Source organism: Pogoniulus pusillus, chromosome 14 (genome assembly GCF_015220805.1).
Source record: "Pogoniulus pusillus isolate bPogPus1 chromosome 14, bPogPus1.pri, whole genome shotgun sequence".
Classification (NCBI taxonomy): Eukaryota; Metazoa; Chordata; class Aves; order Piciformes; family Lybiidae; genus Pogoniulus; species Pogoniulus pusillus.
In genome coordinates this window covers 1,148,404-1,173,508 of record NC_087277.1, presented here as the reverse complement: position 1 = coordinate 1,173,508, position 25,105 = coordinate 1,148,404, and the positions used below count along the sequence as shown (strand labels likewise).

Below are 25,105 nucleotides of genomic sequence, written 5' to 3'. Positions count from 1 at the left end.
ACCCTCCATACACGTCAGTTAGCAGCTGACCTAGGCCATGGAGTGTGAGGGACATGGATCCCTTCTAACTTTTGGAGACTTCCACACAGCCTGCACAAGTTCTGAAGTCAACAGGCAGGAGCTTGCTTGCTGTCCCTGGAAGCTGAAGAGCTGGGTACCTGACCCTGAGGTTAGACCTCCGTAACCTGAGTTAGCTGTCCAAATGTGAACCATTTTCCTTGGGGTTTCCCTTCTGGAGGGTTCATTGAAGTTCTCTGCTGGGTCACAGGGGGGCTTCTGTAGCACAGACACTCTGGCCAGTGCTGCAAAGCTGGCAAACTCCCCACTGCTGCCAAGTCCTCACTAGGTCTGCTGCCTGAGGGCCTGCAAAGAGCTCAGCCGCAAGCAGTGCTTTTCTCTTGGCTTCACAAGCAGCTGCAAGCCAACGACGTTCAGGGCTCTTACTTGCAGAGCCTCCTCACCTTGCCAGAGCCACAAAATCCCTCAGCTGTTGCTGGCTTAGCACTGCACCGGTTGGATCCAAGTTTGCAGCACACTGTTGCACTGAGCCAGAGCTTCTCTTGCCGTCTGGAGTTACTATTTGTAGGCTGCTGCTCTGCCACTCCTGCAAAGCGCGAATGGAGCATGGCCAAAGTGTGCCTCACTAAACACAATTAAATGCCCCAAGGAACCAGGACTTCTATCGTGCTGCTTGGAAGGGATTTTCATTACTGCTTTCCTATAGAAGTGCTTTGGATCAGAGGCAGGAAATAAATGAAGCCCTGAAATTTAGTATCTTCTGCTTAGCAGGACAAGGACTTTGCACAGCACACAGAGATTCCCTCCACAGACTTCACTAACTCCACATTAATAGCAGTCAAAGTTTTGCTCCCTGCCTCCTCTGGAGCAGCATTCCAGAGCTGTGCTGCTCTCGGAGGCTTGTGCAGCTTTCAGTGGCAGTTTGTTAATGGCTGCTTTATATTAGATTGTTTTTCCCCCTCATGCCACCACTGAGCTTTACCTTCAATGTCTCTTCCTCTTAGTGTCTGCACGCATGGTGTGTTTGCAGATGTGGTGGCTTTGCTAAGGGGCAGACCTAGGATCCCTCAAACTACCACAGCAGACAGCACCCATATGCCCTTATGTGCTTGTTTTCACAGGGTCACACCTGCCAAGCTTCCTCTTGGTCTTCTCTCTTCAAGTGCTGTTCCCCCAAGCATCCTGGGGCATGCAGCCTCTTTTCTTCCTGCATGGCTGCTTGGGTTTCATCTGCCCTAGCCTGCACTGCACAATGTTCTGTTGCTTTGCTATTTGCTCAGGACTAACAGAAATTTTCCCTGAGGTCCTGACTTCAGGAATGCTGCTGGGTTAGCTCCCCCAAAACACCTAGGTAAGGAAGAATGGGGCACATCCTTCCTGCTCTGTCATCAAGTAAGCTCTGTCCTCTAGGGCACAGGCCAAGTCAGTGCTGCAATCCTCATCTCTCATTAAATGGAAAAATGCTTCCATTTTGAAGGACAAATCAAATCTCACTGAAGCCTGGATGAGGAGCAGAGGTGGTGGTGTGCTCTTGCCAGGCTTCTCCAGGCACTGTGTTGTCAGAGCAGGGCATCTTCACCTCTGTGAAACAGGGGGTCACAAATGGAGGAGGAGAGGACCACTGGGCCACTTCCTGCAGTGTTTGAAACCAGGAAAGAGTAGTGGTCAGAAACCTGCTCACTGTGGATGTGCAATTTAACCACAGAATCATAGAATCAGTCAGGGTTGGAAGAGACCACAAGGAGCAGCCAGTTCCAACCCCCCTGACATGCCCAGGGACACTCTACCCTAAAGCAGGCTGCCCACAGCTTCATCCAGCCTGGCCTTAAACACCTCCAGGGATGGGGCCTCAGCCACCTTCCTGGGCAACCCATTCCAGCCTCTCACCACTCTCATGGGACGGTTTACTTGCCCTGCTCTTCTTGCCTCCTGACTGACCCTGGTGAAAATGCTGCTCCTGCTCACTTTCATCTGAAAGCTTTCAACTGCCTAAATGAGGATTGAGGTTATTGAGCCTGGAGAAGAGGAGGCTCAGGGCAGACCTCATTGCTCACTACAACTACCTGAAAGGAGGCTGTAGCCAGGTGGGGTTGGGCTCTGCTGCCAGGCACCCAGTGACAGAACAAGGGAACACAGCCTCAAGCTGTGCCAGGGCAGGTTTAGGCTGGACATTAGGAAGAAATTCTTCACAGCAAGAGTGATTGGCATTGGAATGGGCTGCCCAGGGAGGTGGTGGAGTCGCCGTGCACAGCGGAGAGCTCAGCTTGGTGCCAGAACTGGCAGTGAAACGCACACAGCAGTGAGTTGCAGCAGGGCTGAAGGGCTGCTTCACGTTTCAGGATCCTCTGAGCATGTGTCAGAGCCCCGGAGGAGCCTGGGTCTCACTGTGCAGACAGGCTGCTCTGGAACACCAACATCAGCCTTTCTAGTTTTAGAACTGCCCTTAGCTGCTGCTGCTGCTGGGAACCCACATTTTTCAGTTGAGCAAATAGTGCAAGCTTCTCCTCTACCTCACAGATTAGGGACTAAGCAATGTACCAACAGCACTCAGAGGTGCTAAATCAACCTGACGTGACCTTTCCTCTCTCCCAACACAACCCTCATCCTTAGAGGGCACAGCTGTGCACACACAAGCAGCAGACAGCCCCCGGAGTAGCTGCTCTGGCTGTGCTCCTTAGCCATTTCCTCTCACAATGCTCCTGACTTTGAGCTACCTTTGGTGGCACTTTCAAGCAGCATTAACCCCACAGCCACCACTCACAGCCCTCCATGAGGGTTGTGCCACAACCATTCTTTTCTCATCAGGCTATTTCTCTTCTTGCCCCTTAACTTCCACCAGAAATGGATTTGCTTGGTTTGAAGTCATCCACTGTTTAGGCAGGGCTCCAAGAATATTTCCATTCCTTTTCCAAAGGACCTTTGGCTGATTTTGCCTTTTCCCTTTCAAAAGCAGTCAAACCAAAGCCAGGGATGATGCTCCTGAGCTGAGCTGGGGTAGCAATGCAGCGATGGGCAATGTGTTGTCCAAAGCAGCAGTGCTCTGCTCTGCTGTTCAGCTCTCAGATCTGTGCCTTCAGAGCAGCCATTAAGAATTATTGCCCTCATTAAGGACTGTGGATCTCTTCACCTCTTGCTTATAAAATTATGGGTTAGCAGCTGGAGAGGGCAACCTCCAGGCAGCAATTCCCAAGCCAGCAGGACAGTGCTGGCAGAGGGCTGGCTCTGGTGTTTATTTCTCCTGCTCGTGCAGAGGATGGAGAATTGCCTCAGAGCTGCTGAGGCTCAGACTGACCTCCCGCTGCACACAGCAGAAATGTCTTTGCCTGACAGGTCTCACCCTTTACACACAGTCCTGAATCACCTGAGCTGTCTCTTGCCTCAATGAACACATCTGGCTGCAGCAGGCAGGGGCACAAACCCAACACTTCAGCTTCACACAAGAGTAGAAGAAACCTCAGTGCCTCCTACTCCTGCATTTCAGGGTACCAGTGGGGTTTGGCTTCCCACTGCTCCCTGCTCAGAAATAAACAGGGCTAAGTTTTTGGGGGGTCTGGACAAAGTCTGCTATAAATCTGCCAATGTCCTCTCTCTGTCTAAAGTACCCTGAGAGAGCTGCCCAGCCCCAGAGGCACAGCCAGCATCTGCTTGCTGTCAGCACGGGCACAGGTGCTCTGCGCAGGGCACAGCTCCGTGCGGCTCTGAGCAGCCTGCTGCTCTGACTGCACCGATGGCTCCAAAGCCAACTTTCAGTCCCAGCTGGACTCAGACATCTAACTGCTTTGTGTGCCAGCAGCCACTGCTCTGCCCATCCTGTGCCCTGTACCCCTCGCTTCCCTCTCTCTGCTGCTCCTGTGGCCTCCTGCCATGGGATGAGCGGCTGCTGTGGTGGGGTCAGAACACAGCCAAAGCAGTGCTCGGGGGCCCTGACCTGGGAGTGTCAACTGCACCACCTTTCAGTGGGAACTGTCCTTTGCAGTTCTGCAGCTTTTTGAGTGTTCTGTCCCATTCTAGGAAGACTGACAACTTAGCAAAGCCCTTTTACTTACCAGCCACTTAATTACCAAGTCAATTCTAATTTATTCCCAAGGGCATTTACTCATGGGCTGGCAGCTCCATATGTTTTCCAAGCACAGAAATGGGGGTGGGGGTGGTGGATATTGTTCTCTATGCTTTTTCTCTCTTGCTGCTTCACACACCAAGGCTCAGCTTCCCACAGCCACTTAGCATGATCCCTGCTTTAACATTTTAGTCTCTACCCTGAAAACCCAGAGGAAGCCCTGGGTGTATTTTGCTCCAGTGAAGTGGCTCTCAGCATTCCCTGTAAAGAAGCCAGCTGAAAGGCAGGAGGAGGCTGGTGTGGGAGGAGTGGATCATCCCGAGTCAACTCCTTATGCAACAGGAACATCTCCACTGGCCAAAGTCAGGGTCTCCTCCTCAGACCCTTTCACACTTAGTCTGGCAGGGAAGCTGCCAGGTTGGCCAGCTGTTTTTCACATGGGACTTCTCAGCCCGACCACTGGAGAGCTTCCTAACTAAAGGGCAACTTTGCTTTTGGTGGCAAACGTGCACCAAGCCTTCCTTAGAGTTCTGCTAGGGAGAGCAGCCCCCCTCCTGGCTCTGGCATTCCTCAGGCACAACAGACTGGAGCTCACCTCTTTGTGTGAGCTGCCACACAGCACTTACCCATCTTGCAGCACACAAGGATCCAAATGTGCCTCCTCAAAGCACTGAAACCACGGAAGATGCCAGCAGAGTCATGCTGGCAGCAGGTGGGAAGTGTTTCTGGGCGCATTTGACTTCCTGAAGAACTCCCTTTAGATTCAGAGAGGTCAGTCCAGGCATACCAAAGAGATAGCAGGAAAAGGCTTGGACAGGCAGTTAATGTTTCCTGAAAGAAGAGAGCTGACAGTTTTCCATCCTGAGAAAGCACAATTAACAAAGCAACAATGCACCTCTCCATCCTGCTAGAGAAGGTGAGGGAAAGGCCACGGTGATGGAAGGCTTCAACTGCCTGGGTTCTGGGCTTCTGAAGGAAAACATTCATCGTACACAGGCCAGAGCAGAAGAAAACCAAACCTGAATGGAAAGCAAAGGTGCAGTTGGAAAAGTGCTCAGGACTTCTTCTTGCACAGGACAGCCAGGTCCTGCATGGCTTCACTTGGAGATCTGGAGCAAACAGCAGGGACCAGCTCTCCGAAGTTTAGATCCCACTGTGTTTAAGCACAGCCGGGGGTGCTAGGGATACTCTCCCCTCACCTGCATCAGCAACAGGCAGCTCTGAATTTGAAGGTGGCAGTCTGGTGGTGGTGTGGCAAAGCAAGGCTGTGCAGCTCCTGCTGCTTGCTGTGACGAGGGGACACAGCAGTTGTTTGGACCTGCATTGTGGTGCTCATTCAGCCCCGAGCAGCTTCGTTTCCATTAACGAGGACACAAGCTGGAGGATGGCTCAGAAATGCAGCAGTAATCACTGCTGTGATGGCTTGCTCTAGAACAGTCCAGCACCTGCCTAGGAAACTACTAGGCAAACACTTAGAGAAGAGCATCTCTTCTGCAAGACAGGACCAAACCATTGTGCTTTCTGAGTGCCTGAAGTGCTGTGAGCTGTGTAAGGATGGTGTCAGTCGAATAAATCAATGCTAAGCACACCGAAAAGGCTCTACACTGAAACTCACTCAGAAGCAATCTGCACCAGCTGTTACACTGCAGAGCTGGCCCTGAAGCTTCCATTCCCTCTTTAGCCAAATAGCTGCAGAGTTGGGAGTTGCTTAAACATCTGAGTGCCAACAACAGAGTTAGAATCACACAGCTAGGAGAAACAGCTTTATCCAACCTAAGGCAATGCTACTGCCCTTGATTCCAGCCACATCACCTCCACCCCTCTGCTCTGCTCCGGTGAGCCCAGTGTGTGGCAAACAAACACAACTTAGCTACAGACTGAACCCAGGCCTGCTTTTTAAAGAGAGGCTCAAGCTTTTGGGTATGGTTGCTAAGAAAAATGGCAACTGCTTAAGCCTTCTCCAAATAATCTCTGACCTCCCCAATCTCTGGGCCACACCACCTGTTTGCATGTGCCACGAGAGATCAAAAAGCCACCTGCTGCAGCCGAGCTGCCACCCCACGGCGCTGCAATAAAGACGGAGGATCAGTGGGGGCAGGCTCAGTGTCAGACACATCAAAGCAAAGCTTTCCTCTCCCTCTTTGATGTACTGGCTGCCAGGCTTCCCGTAGCAGTAACCACACAAGCCCAGGAGGAGTGCAGAGCAACAGAGGGATCTGAGGAGGGAGAAAAGCAGTGCTGCAAACATCTGAGGGCCACCTTCTCATGCACTGCTCCCTTCAGTGGCACCAAGGGAGTGGAAGGATGAGTGGCAGGTAGGGTCCCTGTGCGGGTGTCTGTGCACACCTGTGCTAAAGAGCTGCTGCTCTGCTTGGCAGCCTGAGGGCAGAAGCAGGACTAGGAGGGCTCTGCTTCTCTCCTGGGACTTGGCCAGGGTAAGGTTCCTGGTTTGGGTTGGGAGGGACCTTGAAGATCACCTGGTTCCAATGCCCTGCCAAGGGCAGGGACACCTTCTGCTAGCAACCTTCCAGGCTGCTCAAGGCCTCATCCAACCTGGTCTTGGACACCTCCAGGGAGGGGGCATCCACAGTCTCTTGGGGCAACCTGACAGTGTGACACGCAATCTGTGTCCTCAGAAGAAATACACACAGGGAGGAGAGTCCAGGTCTTTATAAAGAACATGGGGCTGAATTCATCCCCCAGAGCAGACTGTACCCAGAACCATCCACGCCTGGCCACACGCAGTCGCAGAGCTGATCTCTGAAGCTGTGGCACCTAACAGCAAGTCTGAAGGTCACTGAGGTTTGCAGTGCATAAGCAAACACCATTAATGCCCCCCCCCCCCCGTTGTGACAGACAGAAACCCAGCACCTGAGCCCAGAACCAGATTAGCTCAGCTCCTGCTGGCTGGCCTCAGGCAGTTCCCTGCTCACTGCCACTTATCACTGCCGCGTTTCCTGTGGCTCTCTGCATGGAGCAAGCACCAGCACCAGGTAGCAACTCTGGCCGTTGGCCTACAGCACATGAAACCTTTCTGCTCCCACCACCACTTCTGGCAAAGCCAAACCCAGTGCCCAGTAAGGGGCCAGGCAATCGTGCTGCTCGACCAAGCAGAGCCCTGGCATGGGGCACACTGACCATTAGCCGGCGCCGTGGCATTGCTGCAGAGCTTGCAGCAACATCCCGAGCTGGAACCCCCTCATTTCCAGAGCTGACTTGGAGAGATGTGGCTTTCTGCACTCACTGCTGGGCTCCCAGCACGGCAGGGAGGGAATAAAAGCAGGAGAGATGGCTGCTGAAACGAACATTAGCGCCTCCTTTCACATGGTTTTGCTTCAGTTAGAATGGAGGAGGAGACAGCAATCAGACATGGAAAATTAGTTTTTATTACAAAGGTTTAGTAACAGGTAAGGATTTCTCAGGATTTTTTCTTTTCCCCCCCTAAACCTAGACATACAAACCCAGAAGCAAACAAGGAAAGGGTTTAGCTATCATCTTACTGAAGGTTAACTTGTCAGTAGTTCTATCAGATCTCCTGCAAGGCTTGCTTTCAAAATGTCTTCCTTCTTGAACTGCTGGCTTTGCTTTACAGAGATGCTTACCCTCCAGTAGAGATGTGCAGTCATCAGCATGGATGATCTGATTCATTTATACAAGCAGAAGGCAAAGAAAAGCAGCTCTCTCCATCTCTCAGCATAGAATGTGTTTGTGTGTGCTGTGCTGGCACGCCATTTGGAGCCCAACAGGCTGGCTTCTGAAGCCAGAAACCAGCCCTGAGTCTGACTGCAGCCAGAAGGACATCACTGATGGAGCATCAGTTGTTGGAAGCACTCTTTGGTCACAAATGTCCTAGATCCACCCCATTTACAGTCTGTCAGAAGCTATTTTTCACTCATTGTAAGTAGCTTGTTCAGCACAGGTTGCCCAGAGAGGTTGTGGGTGCCTCCTCTCTGGAAGCTCTCAGTGCCAGGCTGGATGGGAGCAGCCTGGTCTAGTGGAAAGTGTCCAGGGTAGGAGGTAGATGATCTTTCAGTTCCCTGCCAGCCCAAAGCATTCTGGGCCTCTGTGGCTTCTACTGCATTCCATGGCTTTCAGATTTTCCTCCTGCATGTACAACCCCCAGCTGTGTGCATGCAGGCACACAAAATGTGACTTCTTTCCATGCAGGATGTCCTTTGTCTTCTGCTGCCTTTCAGCCTGCAGCAGCTCTAGTCTCAAAAGGCCTTTCACTGGGGTCCTTCTGGACAGGCAATGCCTGCTTAGTGCACTGCTGAACTTTGCAGAATACACAAGACATGAGAATTGTGACCACTTCATTACCTTGTCTGTTATGCTGCAAATCAAAGGCTTGTTCTGGGGGGGAGAAAGGTTGAGAGAATAAGGGAAAAGCAAGCTGCAAGTGCTGCAGGCAGGAGTGTCTGGATGATGACACCTGGCTTCCAAGGCACACAGCAAGAAGAGGTGAGCTGGGCTCCTCTCCTGATGCTTTCAGAGGAGAAATAATCTGAAGCAGACCATCTAGAGATGCTTATACGTATATGTGTGCATACATACACAAATGTGTGCATGCACACACAGCAGAGCCTTCAGAAACACTAAGCCCATGCATTCTAAATTCATTTGAACCACAGGAGCCATAGCAATGAGGGGAGCTTGGTGTTGCTTTGTGGCCCCATGCTCATTACCATCCAACAAGACAGTGAGAGCATTTTTGACTTGACAGCACTTTACTGTACCACTGTGAGGCATGAGTCCAGCAGGTGTGTTTTATCTTGCCTAAAGCAATTTTTATAGATCTTCTGTGTCCTTGCCTTTCCCTAAGGGATGCTCATCACTGGGAGAAATCTGAAGAGAGCTGGGGGTGAGGCTGTGCCAGTACTGGCCATGAAGAGCTGTGTGACCCCAGGGGCTAGTGTTGCAGCAAGGGGTGCACACAAGCACACGTGGAATGACAGAGAACGATGGCTGCTCAGAGCTCAACTCCAAGCATGGTCCCAGCATGGCTGGAGGATGCTGAGCTCGTGGGAGCGTTTGGTTTTCTTCTGCACAAGCTTTATGGTGTTTTGCATCTTCCATCTCATGGCCCACCCACGATGACAGCAAGGGTACAGAGGTGTGAGATGAGTGCTGACTTCCAGAAAGCACTCAGCAGAAGATGCCCATAGAGTAGCCACCTTAAAAGTGTCTAAGAGCTGAAGGCAAAGACCTTTCCAGCTGTCTTGTTTCCAGACAGACGACTGTCACAGAGAGGTCACTCAGAGCAAAGGAACCAGCAGCAAAGGCATCAAGAGAGAACAGAGCAGATGTTCAGAAAGTGGGTCGCGTTTTCTGCCGAGGCTGAAAGAGTTCTTGCAATGTTATAAATTCTGCCTGCAGACCTCCCACAGTTTAAACCAGACAGAAGAATTTGTCAGAAGATGTAAAGAGTTTGGTCTTGCATTTCTGATGCCCCAGAATCTCCCAAGGAAGACTACAAGAATTTTGAATGTGTAGCAACTGCAGGACAAACCCCTCAGGTGACTGCCAAGTGTTGCTTCTTTTCAGTCTTTCTTATCTAGAAGTATTAATGCTATTTTCTTTGGCTTTTAAATTACTATCCCCTCCTATCTATAACGTGAAACCAAACCAAATCTAAACCACTAATAAGTCCCCTTTCCCCTCAAAACAGTGACGAAGAATTGAACAAACCCAAACCAACATATCCAGGCAGTGTAGCTGCTACTTCGTTACAAAACTCCGGTGCAATATAGAGGTTTCTACTGGTCAGAACTGCAACAGCCATTGGAAATTGCCACTCAAGGAGTGACTGCAAGTGCTGCTTCTCCTGAGCAACAGAAGAACCAGGGCTGATTAGGCACTTGGCTTGGTTTAACGAGAGAGCGCTGGGTGTGTGTAAAAGCGACAGACAGGCTCGCCAGGAGGACGCTCCGCAGCGTAACAACCGCATTGCTCAGCTCCAGCCACAGCCCCTGCTTCGGCAGAGCAGGAAAGCATCTGCCTGGGATTGATGTGATGCTCACATCCTGTGGTCTGAACGGGCTGGATACATGCTCAGCAGCTGCCCTGAACCAGGGTGCTTGCTGAAACGGAAGTTTCCAAAGGCAGCACAGCGCAGAGCTTCTTTTCATCACGCTCCGAGAGCACCTTTAGCTCACCTGGCCCTGCTCTCCAGAGCATTACCTCAATGCTATCTAATAAAAAAACCCAAACCAGGCATGAAATAAATAGGAGAACCCAAGATTACAGAATAAATATGCTACTAAGTGGGAAGAAATTGCAACATAAGGCAACAGTGGAGTGTTGCACAATCAAGAAATGGTTCCAGGTGCTCCCATACGCAACTCCTAATGCACAACACCAGGTTACCACTACCCACCTGAAAGAGACTGGGAAGTAACAGATTAGATCATAGACTCTCTTGCATTGAACATCTGAAAATACAGCCAGGTGGGGCAGCGTGTCCCTGCCTTTGCAGAACACTGGATGGATTCTCTTGCACGGCTCCAATTGTCACTGCTTGTGAAGGAGGAGTCAAAATCTTGGGTTTTGGAAACTCCTGCTGGGATTCCTTCAGACTTAGAACGTTCCCAGGGGCCACACAGACCCAGAGTAGTGGCTCTGAAAGTAAAAGGAGCTCAGAAATTCTGTTGCCTCCTTTTCTTTGCATCCATGGCATCTAGGATAGGTTGTCTCTTTGCAGTGTACCTCTGGCGAAGCTCCTCAATTTCTCGTTCCATCATAGGGTCCAAAGCTTTTAACCTCATCTGGAGCTCTTCTAAACTCAGATTCTTTAACTGCAATACAACCACAGAACAAAACACACAAAAGGTTAAAACCTAGCAACACAAATGCAAGCCACCTCCTGTCACAACCCTTTCACTTGCAGTTAGAATCACGGCCTCAGAGAATTGTTTCAGATGGAAGACACCTCCAAGATCAGCCTGAGACCACCATTACACCACGTCCTGAAGTGAACACCACTGCCAAAGGTGATACTGTGAGCTTCCTGGCACAACTGGCTATGGATCCTGGCCAAAGACTCCAAAATGCTTTTTCACAGAATCATAGAATCAACCAGGCTGGAAGAGAGCTCCAAGCTCAGCCAGCCCAACCTAGCACCCAGCCCTGGCCAAGCAACCAGACCATGGCACTAAGTGCCCCAGCCAGGCTTGGCCTCAACACCTCCAGGCACAGTGACTCCACCACCTCCCTGGGCAGCCCATTCCAATGCCAATCACTCTCTCTGACAACAACTTCCTCCTCACATCCAGCCTAGACCTCCCCTGGCACAGCTTGAGGCTGTGTCCCCTTGTTCTGTTGCTGGGTGCCTGGAAATCTGCAGCTACAGGCAAGCTTCTAGGTGGAGAACACAGTTGCAGGCCAGGCTGGATGAGGCCTTGAGCAGCTGAGTCTAGCTGAGAGGTGTTCCTGCCCATGGCAGAGAGGTTGGAGATGATCTCTGAGGTCCCTCCCAACCTGAGCCATTCTTTCAGTCTTTTCTTCTTTTGTATTTTTCAGCAGAAATCAAGCTCACATGTTAAATTAACACTGTGAGCTTCACAGCTGCTCCCCCATGAAGACAACAATGCTCTTTGCTGGGTATTAGAGGTCCAGCAGATGACAGCTGCAGTGTTTCTATACACTTGGAGCCTATGTGTACACACATACAAGTGTTCATGCAGCCAAAAGCCTTCCTGTGCACCCCAGGCCATAATCTAAGGGTGTTATCAACACAGAGCACTGAAATTCAACAGGAAAAATAAACCAAACACTTTGCAAACCTTAAACACAGGCTGCAAATAAACACAGGGCTGCAGTTTAGAATCACAGAATAGAATCACAGGGTTGGAAGGGAGCACAAGGAGCAGCCAGCTCCAACCCCCCTGCCATGGGCAGGGACACCCTACCCTAGAGCAGGCTGCCCACAGCCTCAGCCAGCCTGGCCTCAAACACCTCCAGCCTTGGGGCCTCAACTACCTCCCTGGGCAACCCATTCCAGCCTCTCACCACTCTCCTGCTCAACAACTTCCTCCTCACCTCCAGCCTCACTCTCCCCATCTCCAGCTTTGTTCCATTCCCCCCAGTCCTGTCACTGCCTGACAGCCTAAAAAGTCCCTCCCCAGCTTTTTTGTAGGCCCCTTTCAGACACTGGCAGGCCACAAGAAGGTCACCTAGGAGCCTCCTCTTCTCCAGCCTGCACAGCCCCAACTCTTTCAGTCTGTGCTCACAGCAGAGCTGCTGCAGCCTCTGAGCATCATCACCATCACCATTTAAGTGGCACTGCAATAAAGCACCCCACAGAATGCACAGGGACAGTCCTGTAGATACATTATTTTGCTTCATCAGACACTTACTGAAGTGCAGCCTGTTAGGGAAGCCTGAAAAACAGCTGCTGTAGGTAATGCAGGGCGGGCACCGAGAGGTGCTGTGTGACAAGGAAGCCAAGGCAGCTGTTTTCCACAGCAGCCTGCTGCCAGCAGCAGTCAAAGCAAATTGCTAAGAGAGTTGGAATGATCCATGAAATGATTTCCTGAACCCACAGCAGGAGCTACCTTTGACCAAGGGCTTTTCTTCACAAAAACACTTTCTCACCATGCTCAGCAGTCCCTTACATTTCAGCCATTACAGTGACAGATGATGTAAGAAGTAAATTGCTTAACTGGCTTGCTGGATGCTGCAAATAAAGGTTTGAGTCCTGTCAGGTGCTGGGGCGTACTGGAACCACAGAATTGTGGAATCATTCAGGTTGGAAAAGACCCTGAGATCACCGGGTCCAACCATCAGCCCTACTCTACCAAGTCCAGCACTGAGCCCTGTTGCTAAGTGACACATCTAAACAGCCCCTAAGCACCTCCAGGGATGGGGACTCCACCACCTCCCTGGGCAGCCCATTCCAATGCCAATCACTCTGGCTGTGAAGAATTTCTTGCTAACATCCAGCCTGCACCTGCCTTGGAGCAGCTTGAGACTCTGTCCCCTTGTTCTGTTGCTGCTTGCCTGGCAGAAGAGCCCAACCCCACCTGCTACAGCCTCCCTTCAGGTAGCTGCAGACAGCAATGAGCTCTGCCCTGAGCCTCCTTTTCTGCAGGCTGCACCCCCCCAGCTCCCTCAGCCTCTCCTCACAGGGCTGTGCTCCTGCTTTGTCACCCTTCTCTGGACAGGGGAGAAGAGAAGTGGCCAACAGAAGTGGTCCCAGCACCGTACCATGAGGAACACCACTTGTGACTGGCCCCAGCTGGGCTGAACTCCACTGACCAGCACTCTTTGGGCTCAGCCAGGGTTTGGTCCAGCACAGCCTGTGCTCAGCCAGTTTTATCCAGAGGCTTCCATGGGAAACAGTGTCCAAGGGAGGCTGCCATGAATGTGCTTCTCAGCCATGCTGCTTTGGCTGTGCCATGCATGCCTCTCCCGCTGCAGCCGAGCGCCTCTGCACACTGCTACTGTCAGCACTGCCTAGGTGCCAATGGCTCCCCACGAGCCTGACAGGCAGCAGCACAAATCACTTCCTCCCAGGGAAGGGACAATCTCAGCTTTGTTTGCAAATCTTCTGGCACTGCAAACAAGCACAACACCTAACCCGGGGTGGGGAGGGGAAGAAAACCTTTTCTGAATCCACCTACTGCTGAGTCAATAACGTTGTTGAGGAATCTAGGGCAGCCTTCCATCCCCACAGTCTGATTTCTTTGCCCTGGGGAGTGAAATACTGCTTTGATCTTTATTTTGATCAGCATTTGAGGCACATAAAGCAGCAACAGCCACTGGTGCAGGCGGTGCAAAGCCCACTGCTGTGACCTCTCCCAGCACAGCACGCTGCACACGGCAAACCCGGCACTTCAAGTGCTCTTACAGGGGCAGTGCAGCTCAGGAATGCAGGCAGGAGCACCTGCAAACATGTGCACGTTTTCATACAACCTCATTTCAACCAGAAGGTTCCTAATGAGGATGAGAATTAAACCCCAGGTGCCAAAATACCCTCCAGGACCAAAGACCCTCAGGCCTGTGTGAGATTCAGATGCACTCAGGAGGCTCATCAGCAATGCCTCTGTCTCCCATGGACAGGGAGGGAGAACAAATTGCCTCCCAAAGAATGAAGTATCATCTGGTGTACTGCCTTCCTCCCAGATGAGATACACAACAAAGGATGAGGATGAGGAAAAGGAACTTCTGCAGCAAATGGTGGTTCCATTTTCAGAGGAAGGACATTTAAACCCTCACCCTTTTCTCTCGTTTTCAGCCCACTGGTCAATGTAAGCAGCACATGACAGGGCAGACCCAAACACAGCTCCAGTCTGGGTGGGGAATGGCTGAGAGCAGCCTTGAGGAACAGGCCCTGGGGGTCTGGGCTGACGCAAAGCTCAACAGGAGCCTGCAGGGTGAGTGCAGCCCAGACACAACCCTGTGCCGGGCTCCAGCAAGAGCAGTGTGGGCACAGGGCAAGGGAGGGGATTCTGCCCCTTGGCTCTGCTCTCCTCACACCCCACCTCCACTCCTGGGGGCAGTTCTGCAGCCCCCAGCACAAGAAGGACATGGAAGTGTTGGAGCCAGTCCAGAGGAAGCCACCAAGATGCTGAGAGGGCTGCAGCAGCTCTGCTGTGAGGACAGGCTGAGAGAGTTGGGGCTGTGCAGCCTGGAGAAGAGAAGGCTTGGAGGAGACCTTGGAGTGGCCTTGCAGGATCTGAAGGGGTTGCAGAAGTGCTGGGGAGGGACTATTGACAAGGTCTGGTAATGACAGGATGAGGAGGAATGGGTTTGAAAGGGACACTGAAACTCACCATTAGGGAAGGGTTCTCTGCAGTGAGGGTGGTGAGACACTGGCACAGGTTGCCCAGGGAGGTTGTGGCTGCTCCCTCCCTGGAGGTGCTCAAGGCCAGGTTGGGTGAGGCCTTGAGCAAACTGTTCCAGTGGGAGGTGTCCCTGCCTGTGGCAGGGGTTGGAACTGTCTGAGCTTTGAGGTCCCTTCCAACCTAAACCATTCTATGAGTCTATGACAGACACCCTTCGGCAGCAGAAAGGCAGAGAGGTTTGCAGTACCAGGAGAAGAGATGCCAATGCCTCTTGCCTTGGTTAACTGATCCAGGCACAGCACACAGGAGAGGAGCAATCAAGCTGCTGAGCCTTAGCAGGTGTGACAGGAGAGCGTAGCTGTGGCTTCATGGGCAAGCAAAGGGACTGAGTAATTCAGTGTGAGTAACCCTGAGTGTGCTGTGTGAGCACTGCCACTGAGGAAGCCTCCTGCCAGCTCTGGGCCAGCCCAGGCAGCCACTTCTTCCCTCTCAGCCAGCAGTGCACAGACCAAGCTGCAAGTGATGCAATCACAGAATGCTTCTGCACTGAAAAACCGCTCCTAATAAACTGCCAGAGAAGGATGTGAGGGGGGAGCTGTGATTTACATTGCACATCAAGAGGCAGAGCCAGCACACAGAATCCAAGACTCCTTCAGGATCACAGACAGCTGGGATGGAAAACAAAAGAGAAAGAGGATTCATTTTTAAAGCCTGAGAATAGGAATCCTCGAGGACAATCTCGGGCACATCACCCAGGGGACAGAGGGGTGAAGGATGTGCCTGGGGCAGGCAGGCACACAGCCCGGCGGGACGCAGAGCAGGTCCAGAGTGGCGCTGAAGAGCCAGCCCTAGGCGTGCTGGCTGCTGACTTCTGAGTGCCATGCAGGAGCACTCCGCAGGCAGGAGGCTGTGCACCTGCTCTACACACACAGCCTCTCAGAGTGGGTATGCAAACTTCCTTTGCCCACAGGAAAATTAGGTGTACCCAAAAAACCCTTTTCTCCTGAAGTCTATTTGTCACCCTCCTCACTAAAGAGAGTTACTTACAGTGCTTGAGAGGAGGGGTGAAGAATGAAAGCAAAACTGCCTTCAAAGCCAGATAACCTTGGATAACTTCTTCTACAAGCTGGTGGACTCTCAAGACACAGCTGCCCCCATAGAAGGAAATTGCCCTTGCCTATAAAAAGCCCAGCTAACAGTGCTGCAAGTTGAGTGCCAGCAGCTCATGCCCATCTTGTCCTGTCCCTGATGCTGGAGAAATCCTGGTGGAAGAAAGGGACCCATGCAGAAAGGAGCTCCATCAACCAAGCTTCCAGTGGCAAAAGCAACACCAACTTAAGCTGGGACAACCAGCAGAGAACCAGAGCCCAAATAAGCTTTTAACTGAGCCTTCAGTTCCCAAAAAGCAGCAGGGCTGCTACAGAGCCATGAGCAAGCTTTCCTTGGCCTGCCCAGCTCATTAAGCTGGGACACAGTGTAAGCCCAGAAGCTGGGGCAGCTCTGGACACCAAGTGATCCCCTGTGACCAGAGCACAGGTCAGAGCTACGAATGCTCCACAGAGAGCTGCACTCCCCTTGTGTGAGGATGGCAGGAGCCACTGCTACTCAGCCTAGCAGGGTTAAGAAGCAGTCACTGAGCTTTGCAGCTGAAGGAGAAGTAACTGAGTGTCACCATGCAAGGCTGGGCAAAGGCAGCACAGTGCAGCACTGCAGCAGAAGGATTTTTCCTGTGCCAGACCATCCTCCTCTGGTCAATGCTGATGCAGGTTGATTGCTTTTTTCACCTTTTCAAACAGTGACACACAAGGATTTCTCTCTTTCCTGTAGTGATGCAGTCACCCCCCAGAAGCAAACCTGAGCAAGGGAAGTGTAACAACCATTTCCCCATTTTTCAGTCTTTGCATTCCCAGCTGGACAGCTTCATTTGGATCCCTGTTTTCAGCAAACCAAATGCTAACTACTTGCAGTCAATACTAATTCTGCCTGCAGGAGGACACACATCACACCTTGCATATTTGTTCCCAGCCCTGGTCAAAACACATACTCAGACCGAAACAGGCTCTTGGGAAATACATCTGGGCTCTGCTCTAGAGATCCAAGTGCTCTGGCAACAAGCTGAGAGGGAAGGAGGTAAAGCAGGACCAAAAACTGAACTCCCAAGAAGTCGTCAAGGCAAAGGGTGCCATGCAAATCCTGGCTGCTGCCCTCCTCTTGTGTCCAGCACAGGAGTCAGAGGGAAGGACAAGGCAAAGGCTGCCATGCAAATCCTGGCTGCTGCCCTCCACCTGTGTCCAGCACAGGAGTCAGAGGGAAAGACATGCATCTGAGACACTCAATGGTGCTTGCACTCCATAGACTGAGGCAAAGGGGTGTGGGAAAGCATCTGGAACTAGTTACCCACCTTTGGCCAGCACACAGCCGTAACCATCCAAAGGTTTCAGGGGCCAAAAGCCAAAGTTTTGGTGGATGTAGCACACTATAATCCTAATCCACCCTTGACAGCTAACAGAGGTAAATAAAGCTCCAGGCCTGTGATGTTTCCAATATGATGAAATTAGATTTCATTAGTAACTCTACAATGCATGAGTGACCACTGCAAAGCCCCAGCCTATCAACCTAAGGTATGGAATATTGCCACTGAGTTGGAGCAAGGGAAACAAGCAAATGCATGTTCAGCTTTTAAATTGTTAAGAAAAGAGATATTAAATAATAAAATCTCTATTAAGTTTGTAGTGTTTACTTAAAAAAAAACCCAAATTCTTCCTAGCAACTGCTCAAATGAACCTTGCAGATGCAATATGCCTTATTAGAAGCCTTTGATTGAAAAAATATGGATTGCTAATGCTATATTCTGAGTCATGTCTTTTCCCATCTGCTAGCAATTCCTCCAACATGAACTCTCCCCAGAATGGCTAACAACAACCATTCTCTATGGCAATTGCAGCAGTGAGTTGCCTGTAGCACTTTCTAAGATTTAACCAGTGCATGCCTTGGATTGCTTCGTGTTCTTACTGGCCTCAAGCAAGAGAAACTTTTCCTTTCCAGCTGTCCCCTCTGCTGAGCAGAGTTTTCTTTTCTCCAGTGGAATAAGCTCCACTGATGACCTGAAACTCTTTTTTTACTGGCATAAAAAGAGCTGAGTTGGGATCCAAAAGGTTCCAAGTGAGCCTTTCTGGCCAGTTTTTCTCATCTGTGAATTCACCCCCAAAAATCTGTGACTCCCACCTGAGCAGCAGCTGTCTCAGGGCTGTGTGCAAGAAAATGCCCCACAGCTCCTGCTCCCTCCAGCTGCTCCTGTGCAGCAGCAGCAGGGAGAACTGAGGAAGGACTCAGGGAGTTGTGGCTGTTCAGTCTGGAGAGGAGAAGGCTCCCAGGAGAACTTATTGTGGCCTTCCAGTGTCTGGGGCTACAAGAAAGCTGGGGAGGGACTTTTTAGGCTCTCAGGGAGCGATAGGACTGGGAGGAACAGGACAAAGCTGGAAATGGGGAGATTCAGACTGGATGTTGGGAGGAAGTTCTTCACCATGAGAGTGGTGAGAGCCTAGAAGGGGTTGCCCAGGGAGGTGGTGGAAGCCTCATCCCGGGAGGTGTTTAAGGCCAGGCTGGATGAGGCTGTGGGCAGCCTGATCTAGTGTGAGGTGTCCCTGGGCACGGCAGCAGGGTTGGAACTGGATGCTCCTTGTGGTCCCTTCCAGCCCCAAGTGATTCTATGATCCCAGCTGCTCTGTGTGTGCCTGTGCAGCACGTCATGCTGACCTGGTGTAAGCTGTGTCAGGGGAGAAGCTGTCTCAGGCAACCACCTCAGAGCTCTGCCTTGCGGCCACCCCCACCCCTGCCGTCGCTACAGCCAGCAAATCAGCCACAGGCACAAGCTGGCGGAGGGGATGGGGTGAAAGCCTCGTTGCAGAGTGGCTGCAGAGCTAAGTTTCCCTGCTGCAAAGCACAGGAGTCACACAAACAGCAGAAGGCTCTAGTTTCCTGTCGCTGTTGTGGCCATTTCTGACATGGCAGCCCCAGCAACCTAACTTCCAAAGCCCAGCTTTGTCAGTGGTCGCAGGCGTCGGGGGAGTAAAATAAGCACACAGCAGTCAGAGAGAAGTAAAGACAACTTCAGGTCATTTTACAAGGCCTTTTGAGGGATAAACCTGCATATACAAGTCCCAGGACTAAAGCCCTGTTCTCACCAGGCCAACTCTCTCTGCTGAGGCACTCTGCACTCTCTGCAGAGCTGGATCTCAGTCACCACCACCAAGGTTTTGCAGCTCTAGAAGGATTTTGTTAGCTGCATAAAAGTTACACTTCAAGAGCAAACCACTCGGGGGAAAGAAGCTTTCTATAGCATTAGTGCATGCCATCATTTGCAGTCCTTTGCTGAGTAACATGAAGGGCCCTCTCCCTTGAGCACATTAAAGTACTGCCAGCCCTAGAATCCATAAAACCATGAGCTTCACCTTCATTAAAGTACCTTTAAAAGTTAGATTCCTAAAAGAATGAGGCTCAGGAGGAGGAAGATGTGTTTTATTTTCCCCCTCCACCTCTCAGCCCTCAGGAGGCAGCTAGAATGTAAACATTTCTACAATTAAAAAGGTTTTGGAAGAAGAGTTAAAAATAGCCTAGCAGCCAGACAGCTCAGTGAGCCAAGCCGACTGGAGAGGTGCAGCCTGAGGCAGAGCACAAATCACTGCAGACCAGCGGGAAACCAGCAGCGATGCTAAGGACCACTGCAGCTTGACCCCGTCCCTGACCAAACCAGTGTGCACTGCTGTAGCGTCTGTTAAATGCCTTCTCACAGCCCAAGCAGTTCAAACATAACCAACACTGGCTCCTTACCTACTGCAGCTGCTGATGTCCGTGGAGTTGTGAGCTACAGAATTTACACCAAGATAAGCAGCCCAGAAACACCTGAGCACAGGGAACTAAACTGCAAGCCACGTATCTGGCAGCAGTAAATACAATCATCTATTATATACTAATACATTAATAAGCATCCTTGAAATCAAATCTTTAGTATCTGAGAGCTGAATAAATAAATGCAAGTGCACAGAAGGAAATAAAATCCTCCTCCTGCCTCTGCCCTGTCATTCACAGAGTGTGTTCTCCCATTAAACTGACTCTGCTGAAGCACAACACTTCAGCTGCCATCACCTTCCCGTCAGAACTGCTTCATCCATCACAGGTTTTTTTTTGTCAAAATTACTCTGAGAGTATTGCAGGCAAAAATTCACACATTGAAATGCCTCAGAGAAGACTTTAGTTGGCTTTTATATGCTGTGATTTTCTGCAGCAGGCATTTTTCTGTACCGGCTTCATGGCACAGTTAGCTCCTAAGGACACTATAAATGGTTACTGGCTGGAGCTCCCAGCAGAGCAAATCATCCAAAGCTTAGGCTTTAGATGTTCACCAGGCTGGTTAAACTGATTGCAAATGGACCCACAAAGTGCTGATAGCAAAGCAGCCACCACACCTGAACTAAAAATAGAAAGGATTTTCCCCCTGACCCTTTCTCCAAAAAGCTTCAGAGTTAAACCCAACCAACCAAAAAAACCCACAGAACACCTCTTAAATGCTGCCAAGCAAAGATATGAAACACTAAACCAAACAGGAGCTCTCAGTGTGCTAAGTAGCATCAAAAGGTGAGCAATTTCTGTCTGCTGATCTGCAGTTGTCCAGGGCCAATGATTTTTAGCTGCCCTTCAGCAGCAGCTCTATTACAGTGCCCTTGAGTTCACCACATCACATTTCGGCAACCTGCAGCTACCATTCGACTGGAGACCCCCAAATGCTACCTTCATACTCACAAAGCTTTCTCATGGGAAGGCACTGCCTCCTTGCCAGCCGATTCGTGCCTGAGAGGATCAATTCTAAAGCATTCAGGGTTACATCTTTGTCATGGAAATGCTGGAACAAAGACAGGAACTTCTGGGATGAAATTTGGTTTTAAAAAATCAAAGCAATTCAGTCAGGAGCCCCCAGAAACACTCCAAAGACAAACTAAAAACTGCACCATGCTCCCAGGTTTGTACAACTGCTTTTGAAATGCAAATCTCTATGGAAAAAAGGTGCTCAAGAAAAGCCTGGATGAGGCACTTAGTGCCCTGGTCTAGTTGAGTAGATAGGGCTGGGTGACAGGTGAGGCTGCATGAGCTTGAAGGTCTCTTCCAACCTGCCTGATTCCATGGTTCTATGTTAATTAACCTGAGGGTAAAAAGACTGCCATGTTCACATCTCTGAGGATATCACTTCAAGCCATTTTTCTGCAACAGTTCCCTTTAAGATAATTGCTAAAATAGAAAGAAAAGCTGCCAAGGTGATGGCACAAGGAGTGAGGGCACAAGCTACCTGCAGACCCAGAGATAACCTTAGAGTTAAAACCAGCCCTCGAAAAGTGGTGAAGCTGAAGAGCAACGGAACAGGCTAGAAGAATGCTGTGACTCCTTGGACCTCAGTGCCTTATTGAGGGACAACACAAGCAAACCTCAAGTTTCTTAGAAGGACAAAATGTTGATACTCACAGGGAGAACCACAATGGATACAGCAAAGCTGAATCTTCCTAACAGGAAAAGTCTGTTGGAGGAGAGACACACACCCCCCCCTCCTGAGCCCAAAGCACACACATGGGCTGGTCTCTTATTTGCTGGGCAACCTTCAGTTAGTTTTGCTCTTGATAAGGAAGAAAATGCACTCGAGTTTCAAACTGCCAGTTCAGAAAGGATCTAGGAAAACAATCTGAGATCTTCAGTAAATGTACAGCTGACAGCAGTGCTGTGCCAGGGGCTATGCCATGCAGGAAGCACTCTGGCAACACAACCACATGGCTTTCGGTCACTTCTGGGACAAGATGGACAGCAAAAGTCCCACAGTCTACAAATTCAGGGCCACTTAGAAGCCACAAATGCCAGTTCAGTCCTCTGCATCACTAGGGAAAGGAAGAAAACCCAGTAGAGCCAGTACAAAGGCAGTGAAACTGAGACAGCAGCTGCCAGGGGCCTGCAAAGCATGAGAAAGAAGAGAACCTGAATGCAGCAACTAAACAAAGCCAGCGCTCAGCAGGGCGGTGTGAGTGAACTGTTAGCCCAGGCGGGAGGAGACCCCTGCCTCAGCAAAGCCTGCTGCCTCGGGAGCCGACAACAGCCACGCCTGCCTGAGCTCAGGCACCAACACACAGCATGTGGATGCTGCCAGATGCAGTCTCCTGGCTGGAGGCTACCAGCACCGTTGCTAGACAGCACCGAGTTTCATCTCTTGGGCAGCTTTCAAGGTGCAAGAGAAGCACTGCTGGCTGTAGAGAATGCCTGAGCCTGCCTGTACTCACCTGGCTTGGTTTGATGTGGCTCAGCTTTCCCAAGCACTGGAACAAAGTTTGCTAAAGGACTGGAGGTCCCAAAGCAGCAGCACAGCCCAGAAGAGAAGGGCTCTGCTCCACTCCTGCAGCCCATCCCTCAGCCCACCACAGGGGCTGGAGATCTCACTTGCTTAGGACAGCTTTGGTGTTGTCAAACCAGAGTCAAGTTGTTTAGCAGCATTTTCTATTGAGCTCCAGAATGGAGCAGCCTCTTTAAAAAGATCTTCACACTTCAAGCAGTAGTTTTTTAACCTGACCTAACGCTGCCTTCTTGTTGAAGTCTTATTTATAAACCATGCCAGTCAGACACTGCAGAGCTTCAGCTGGTTCATTAAGGTGGATTTAGCCTTCCTACTGCCAAAATGCACCAGCTTTGTGAAACACAAAGTGTGAAGCACAGCTTGGACAAGCACTGTCAAATTGCCTTTAATCAGCCTGAGGAAATCCATGTGCAATGCCCAGTGGACAGGTACTGCTTTGCTTCCAACACAGACTAAGGTAGACCTAAACCAAGTGAACAAAGACAGCAACCTGTCAGACAGCACCACTTACCAGAGCCTTCTCCTTCACATGCATGCAGCAGGCTACTCTAGCTACAAGCAAACCAGCACCAAACAGCCCCAACACTGGGAAACAAGACCAAGGTAATGACTGATAATCACTGACATCAAAACACAGGACACCAGGAGCTCATGGACCCACACACAGCTAAAAGCAATACTAAATCACAAGATCAGCCCAAGAAATCCAAGCCATCTCAGCACTCAGTGCTTGACCATTACCACCTTCTGTGCTCTATGAACCTAGAGACTCCATTTATTCATTGAAGAGGGCTCGATGACTCAGTGGCACCTTCACCTCATGAGTCCACAACTAACAAAATCATCTGCCAAAGACCTGTTTGGTATCCAATATTCTGTCTGTGACTGAAACATTCATGCAATCAGGCCAAATGTTAGCACAGACCTTTTACCTTCACAGTAACAGCTCCTAGGAAGGTCTCCAGCATTTGATCTGTTTGCTTTGTCACAGACCATAGAGCACCACTGGTTTGTTTAATTAGGTTTTGCAGATGATAACCTGCACACCTCACTGGGATTTACCACTCAATGCAAACAGGTGCTGTGCACTAATCCCAGCCTCAATTTACAGTGCTCACTGCTGCACTCCTGCATCTCTAGAGCAAATCCTGTCAGCCACTGTTGTATTGTTTCCATTTCCATCAGCAGTTCTGCCTTTAAACCTTCATCCACGGAGCTGGTGCCGGCTTCTCGTGGTCCTCACTTAATTCAGTCCCAAGCCACCTCCTTCCTCCCTGAGAATCTACTCGTGCTTTGAACACAAGCTTAGAGAATCAGACACAACCTAGAGAAACATAGAACTGCTTGGAAGAAAACTTTCAGGTCACTAAGTCCATGCAGCTAACGCTGATGAGCTCCTCACTAAACCACTTCCCAAGCATCACAACTACACTGTTTTGGAAGGCTTCCAAGGATGGCCATTCCACTGCCCCCTGGGCAGCCTGTTCCAGTGCTTGGACACTCTTTCAGTCAACATTTTTTTCCCAATATCCAAGCCAAGCATCCCTTGTTGCAACTCAAGTAGTGCCAGGGCAGGTCTAGGCTGGATGTTAGGAGGAAGTTGTTGGCAGAGAGAGTGATTGGCATTGGAATGGGCTGCCGAGGGAGATGGTGGAGTCTCCATCCCTGGAGGTGTTGAAGCCAAGCCTGGCTGGGGCACTTAGTGCCATGGTCTGGTTGGTTGGATAGGGCTTGGGGATAGGTTGGACTGGATGAGCTTGGAGGTCTCTTCCAACCTGGTTGATTCCATGAACTTCCTCTCACCCTGTCACTTGTCACCTGAGAGAAGAGACTGACCCCCACCTCACTACAACCTCCCTTTGTGCAGCTGTAGAGAGCAGAAAGGTCTCACTTGAGCCTCCTTTTCTCCAGACAACATTCTCATGCTGTTGCTTCTGCAATTAGTATCTCCAAATATCTTCCACTTTGGAAGATTTTCTTTTCACACTGATGGTTTATCAGGAAGAGTATTAAGCAGAGTGTGCCCAGCAGATGAAGGGAGGTCATCCCCCACCTCTACTCTGCCCTGGAGAGACCTCATCTTGAGTGCTATGTTCAGTTCTGGGCTCCCCAGTTGCAGAGGGACAGGGATCTGCTGGAGAGAGTCCAGCAGAGGGCTATGAGGATGAGTAGGGGACTGCAGCACTGGTGAGGAGAGGCTGAGGGCCCTGGGGCTGCTTAGTCTGGAGAAGAGAAGACTGAGAGGGGATTGAATCAATGTTTACAACTATCTGAGGGCTGGAGGTTTGGGGGGGGGGGGGGCAGGCTCTGCTCACTGCTCCCTGGGATAGGACAAGGAGCAGTGGATGGAAGCTGCAGCACAGGAGGTTCCAGCTCAGCACAAGGGGGAACCTCTTGACTGTAAGGGTCCCAGAGCCCTGGCACAGGCTGCCCAGAGAGGCTGTGGAGTCTCCTTCTCTGGAGCCTTTCCAGGCCTCTCTGGATGTGTTCCTGTGTGCCTTGAGCTAGATTGTATGGTCCTGCTGTGGCAGGGGGGTTAGACTGGATGAGCTCTTTGGGTCCCTTCCAACCCCTGACATCCTGTAAGCCTGGGATGGTCTGTATTGCAGAGGGTCCCCCAGTAATTACTAACCACATGCCTACTAACCTGGCTGATGTTAAGGCTGCTGGAATGCCAACCACATTGACCAGATCCTGGCCATCAGAATAAGAACAGCAGAAGAGTCATTCCAATAAGGGACCAATTTCTCCTACCTCCACAAATGTGTTCTATTTATAGTCTTCCAAGTAGCACCTCAGTGCACAACACCTTGGCTAGAAGCAGCAGTGCTGCAAAACTACAGCGTAATTTAATCATATTAA

The 25,105-nt window shown here is 50.7% G+C and overlaps 1 protein-coding gene across 1 annotated transcript in view; it reads right to left on the bottom strand.

Annotated features, from left to right (window-relative positions):
- Nucleotides 1-7,441: 7,441 nt before the first annotated feature.
- STK3 (serine/threonine kinase 3) overlaps nt 7,442-25,105 on the bottom strand; it is a 91,922-nt gene continuing 74,258 nt past the window's right edge. The window contains exon 11 of the mRNA XM_064154033.1: nt 7,442-10,869. Coding sequence (XP_064010103.1) covers nt 10,711-10,869 — 159 coding nt within the window. The 3' untranslated portion in view covers nt 7,442-10,710. The remainder of the gene's footprint in view (nt 10,870-25,105) is intronic.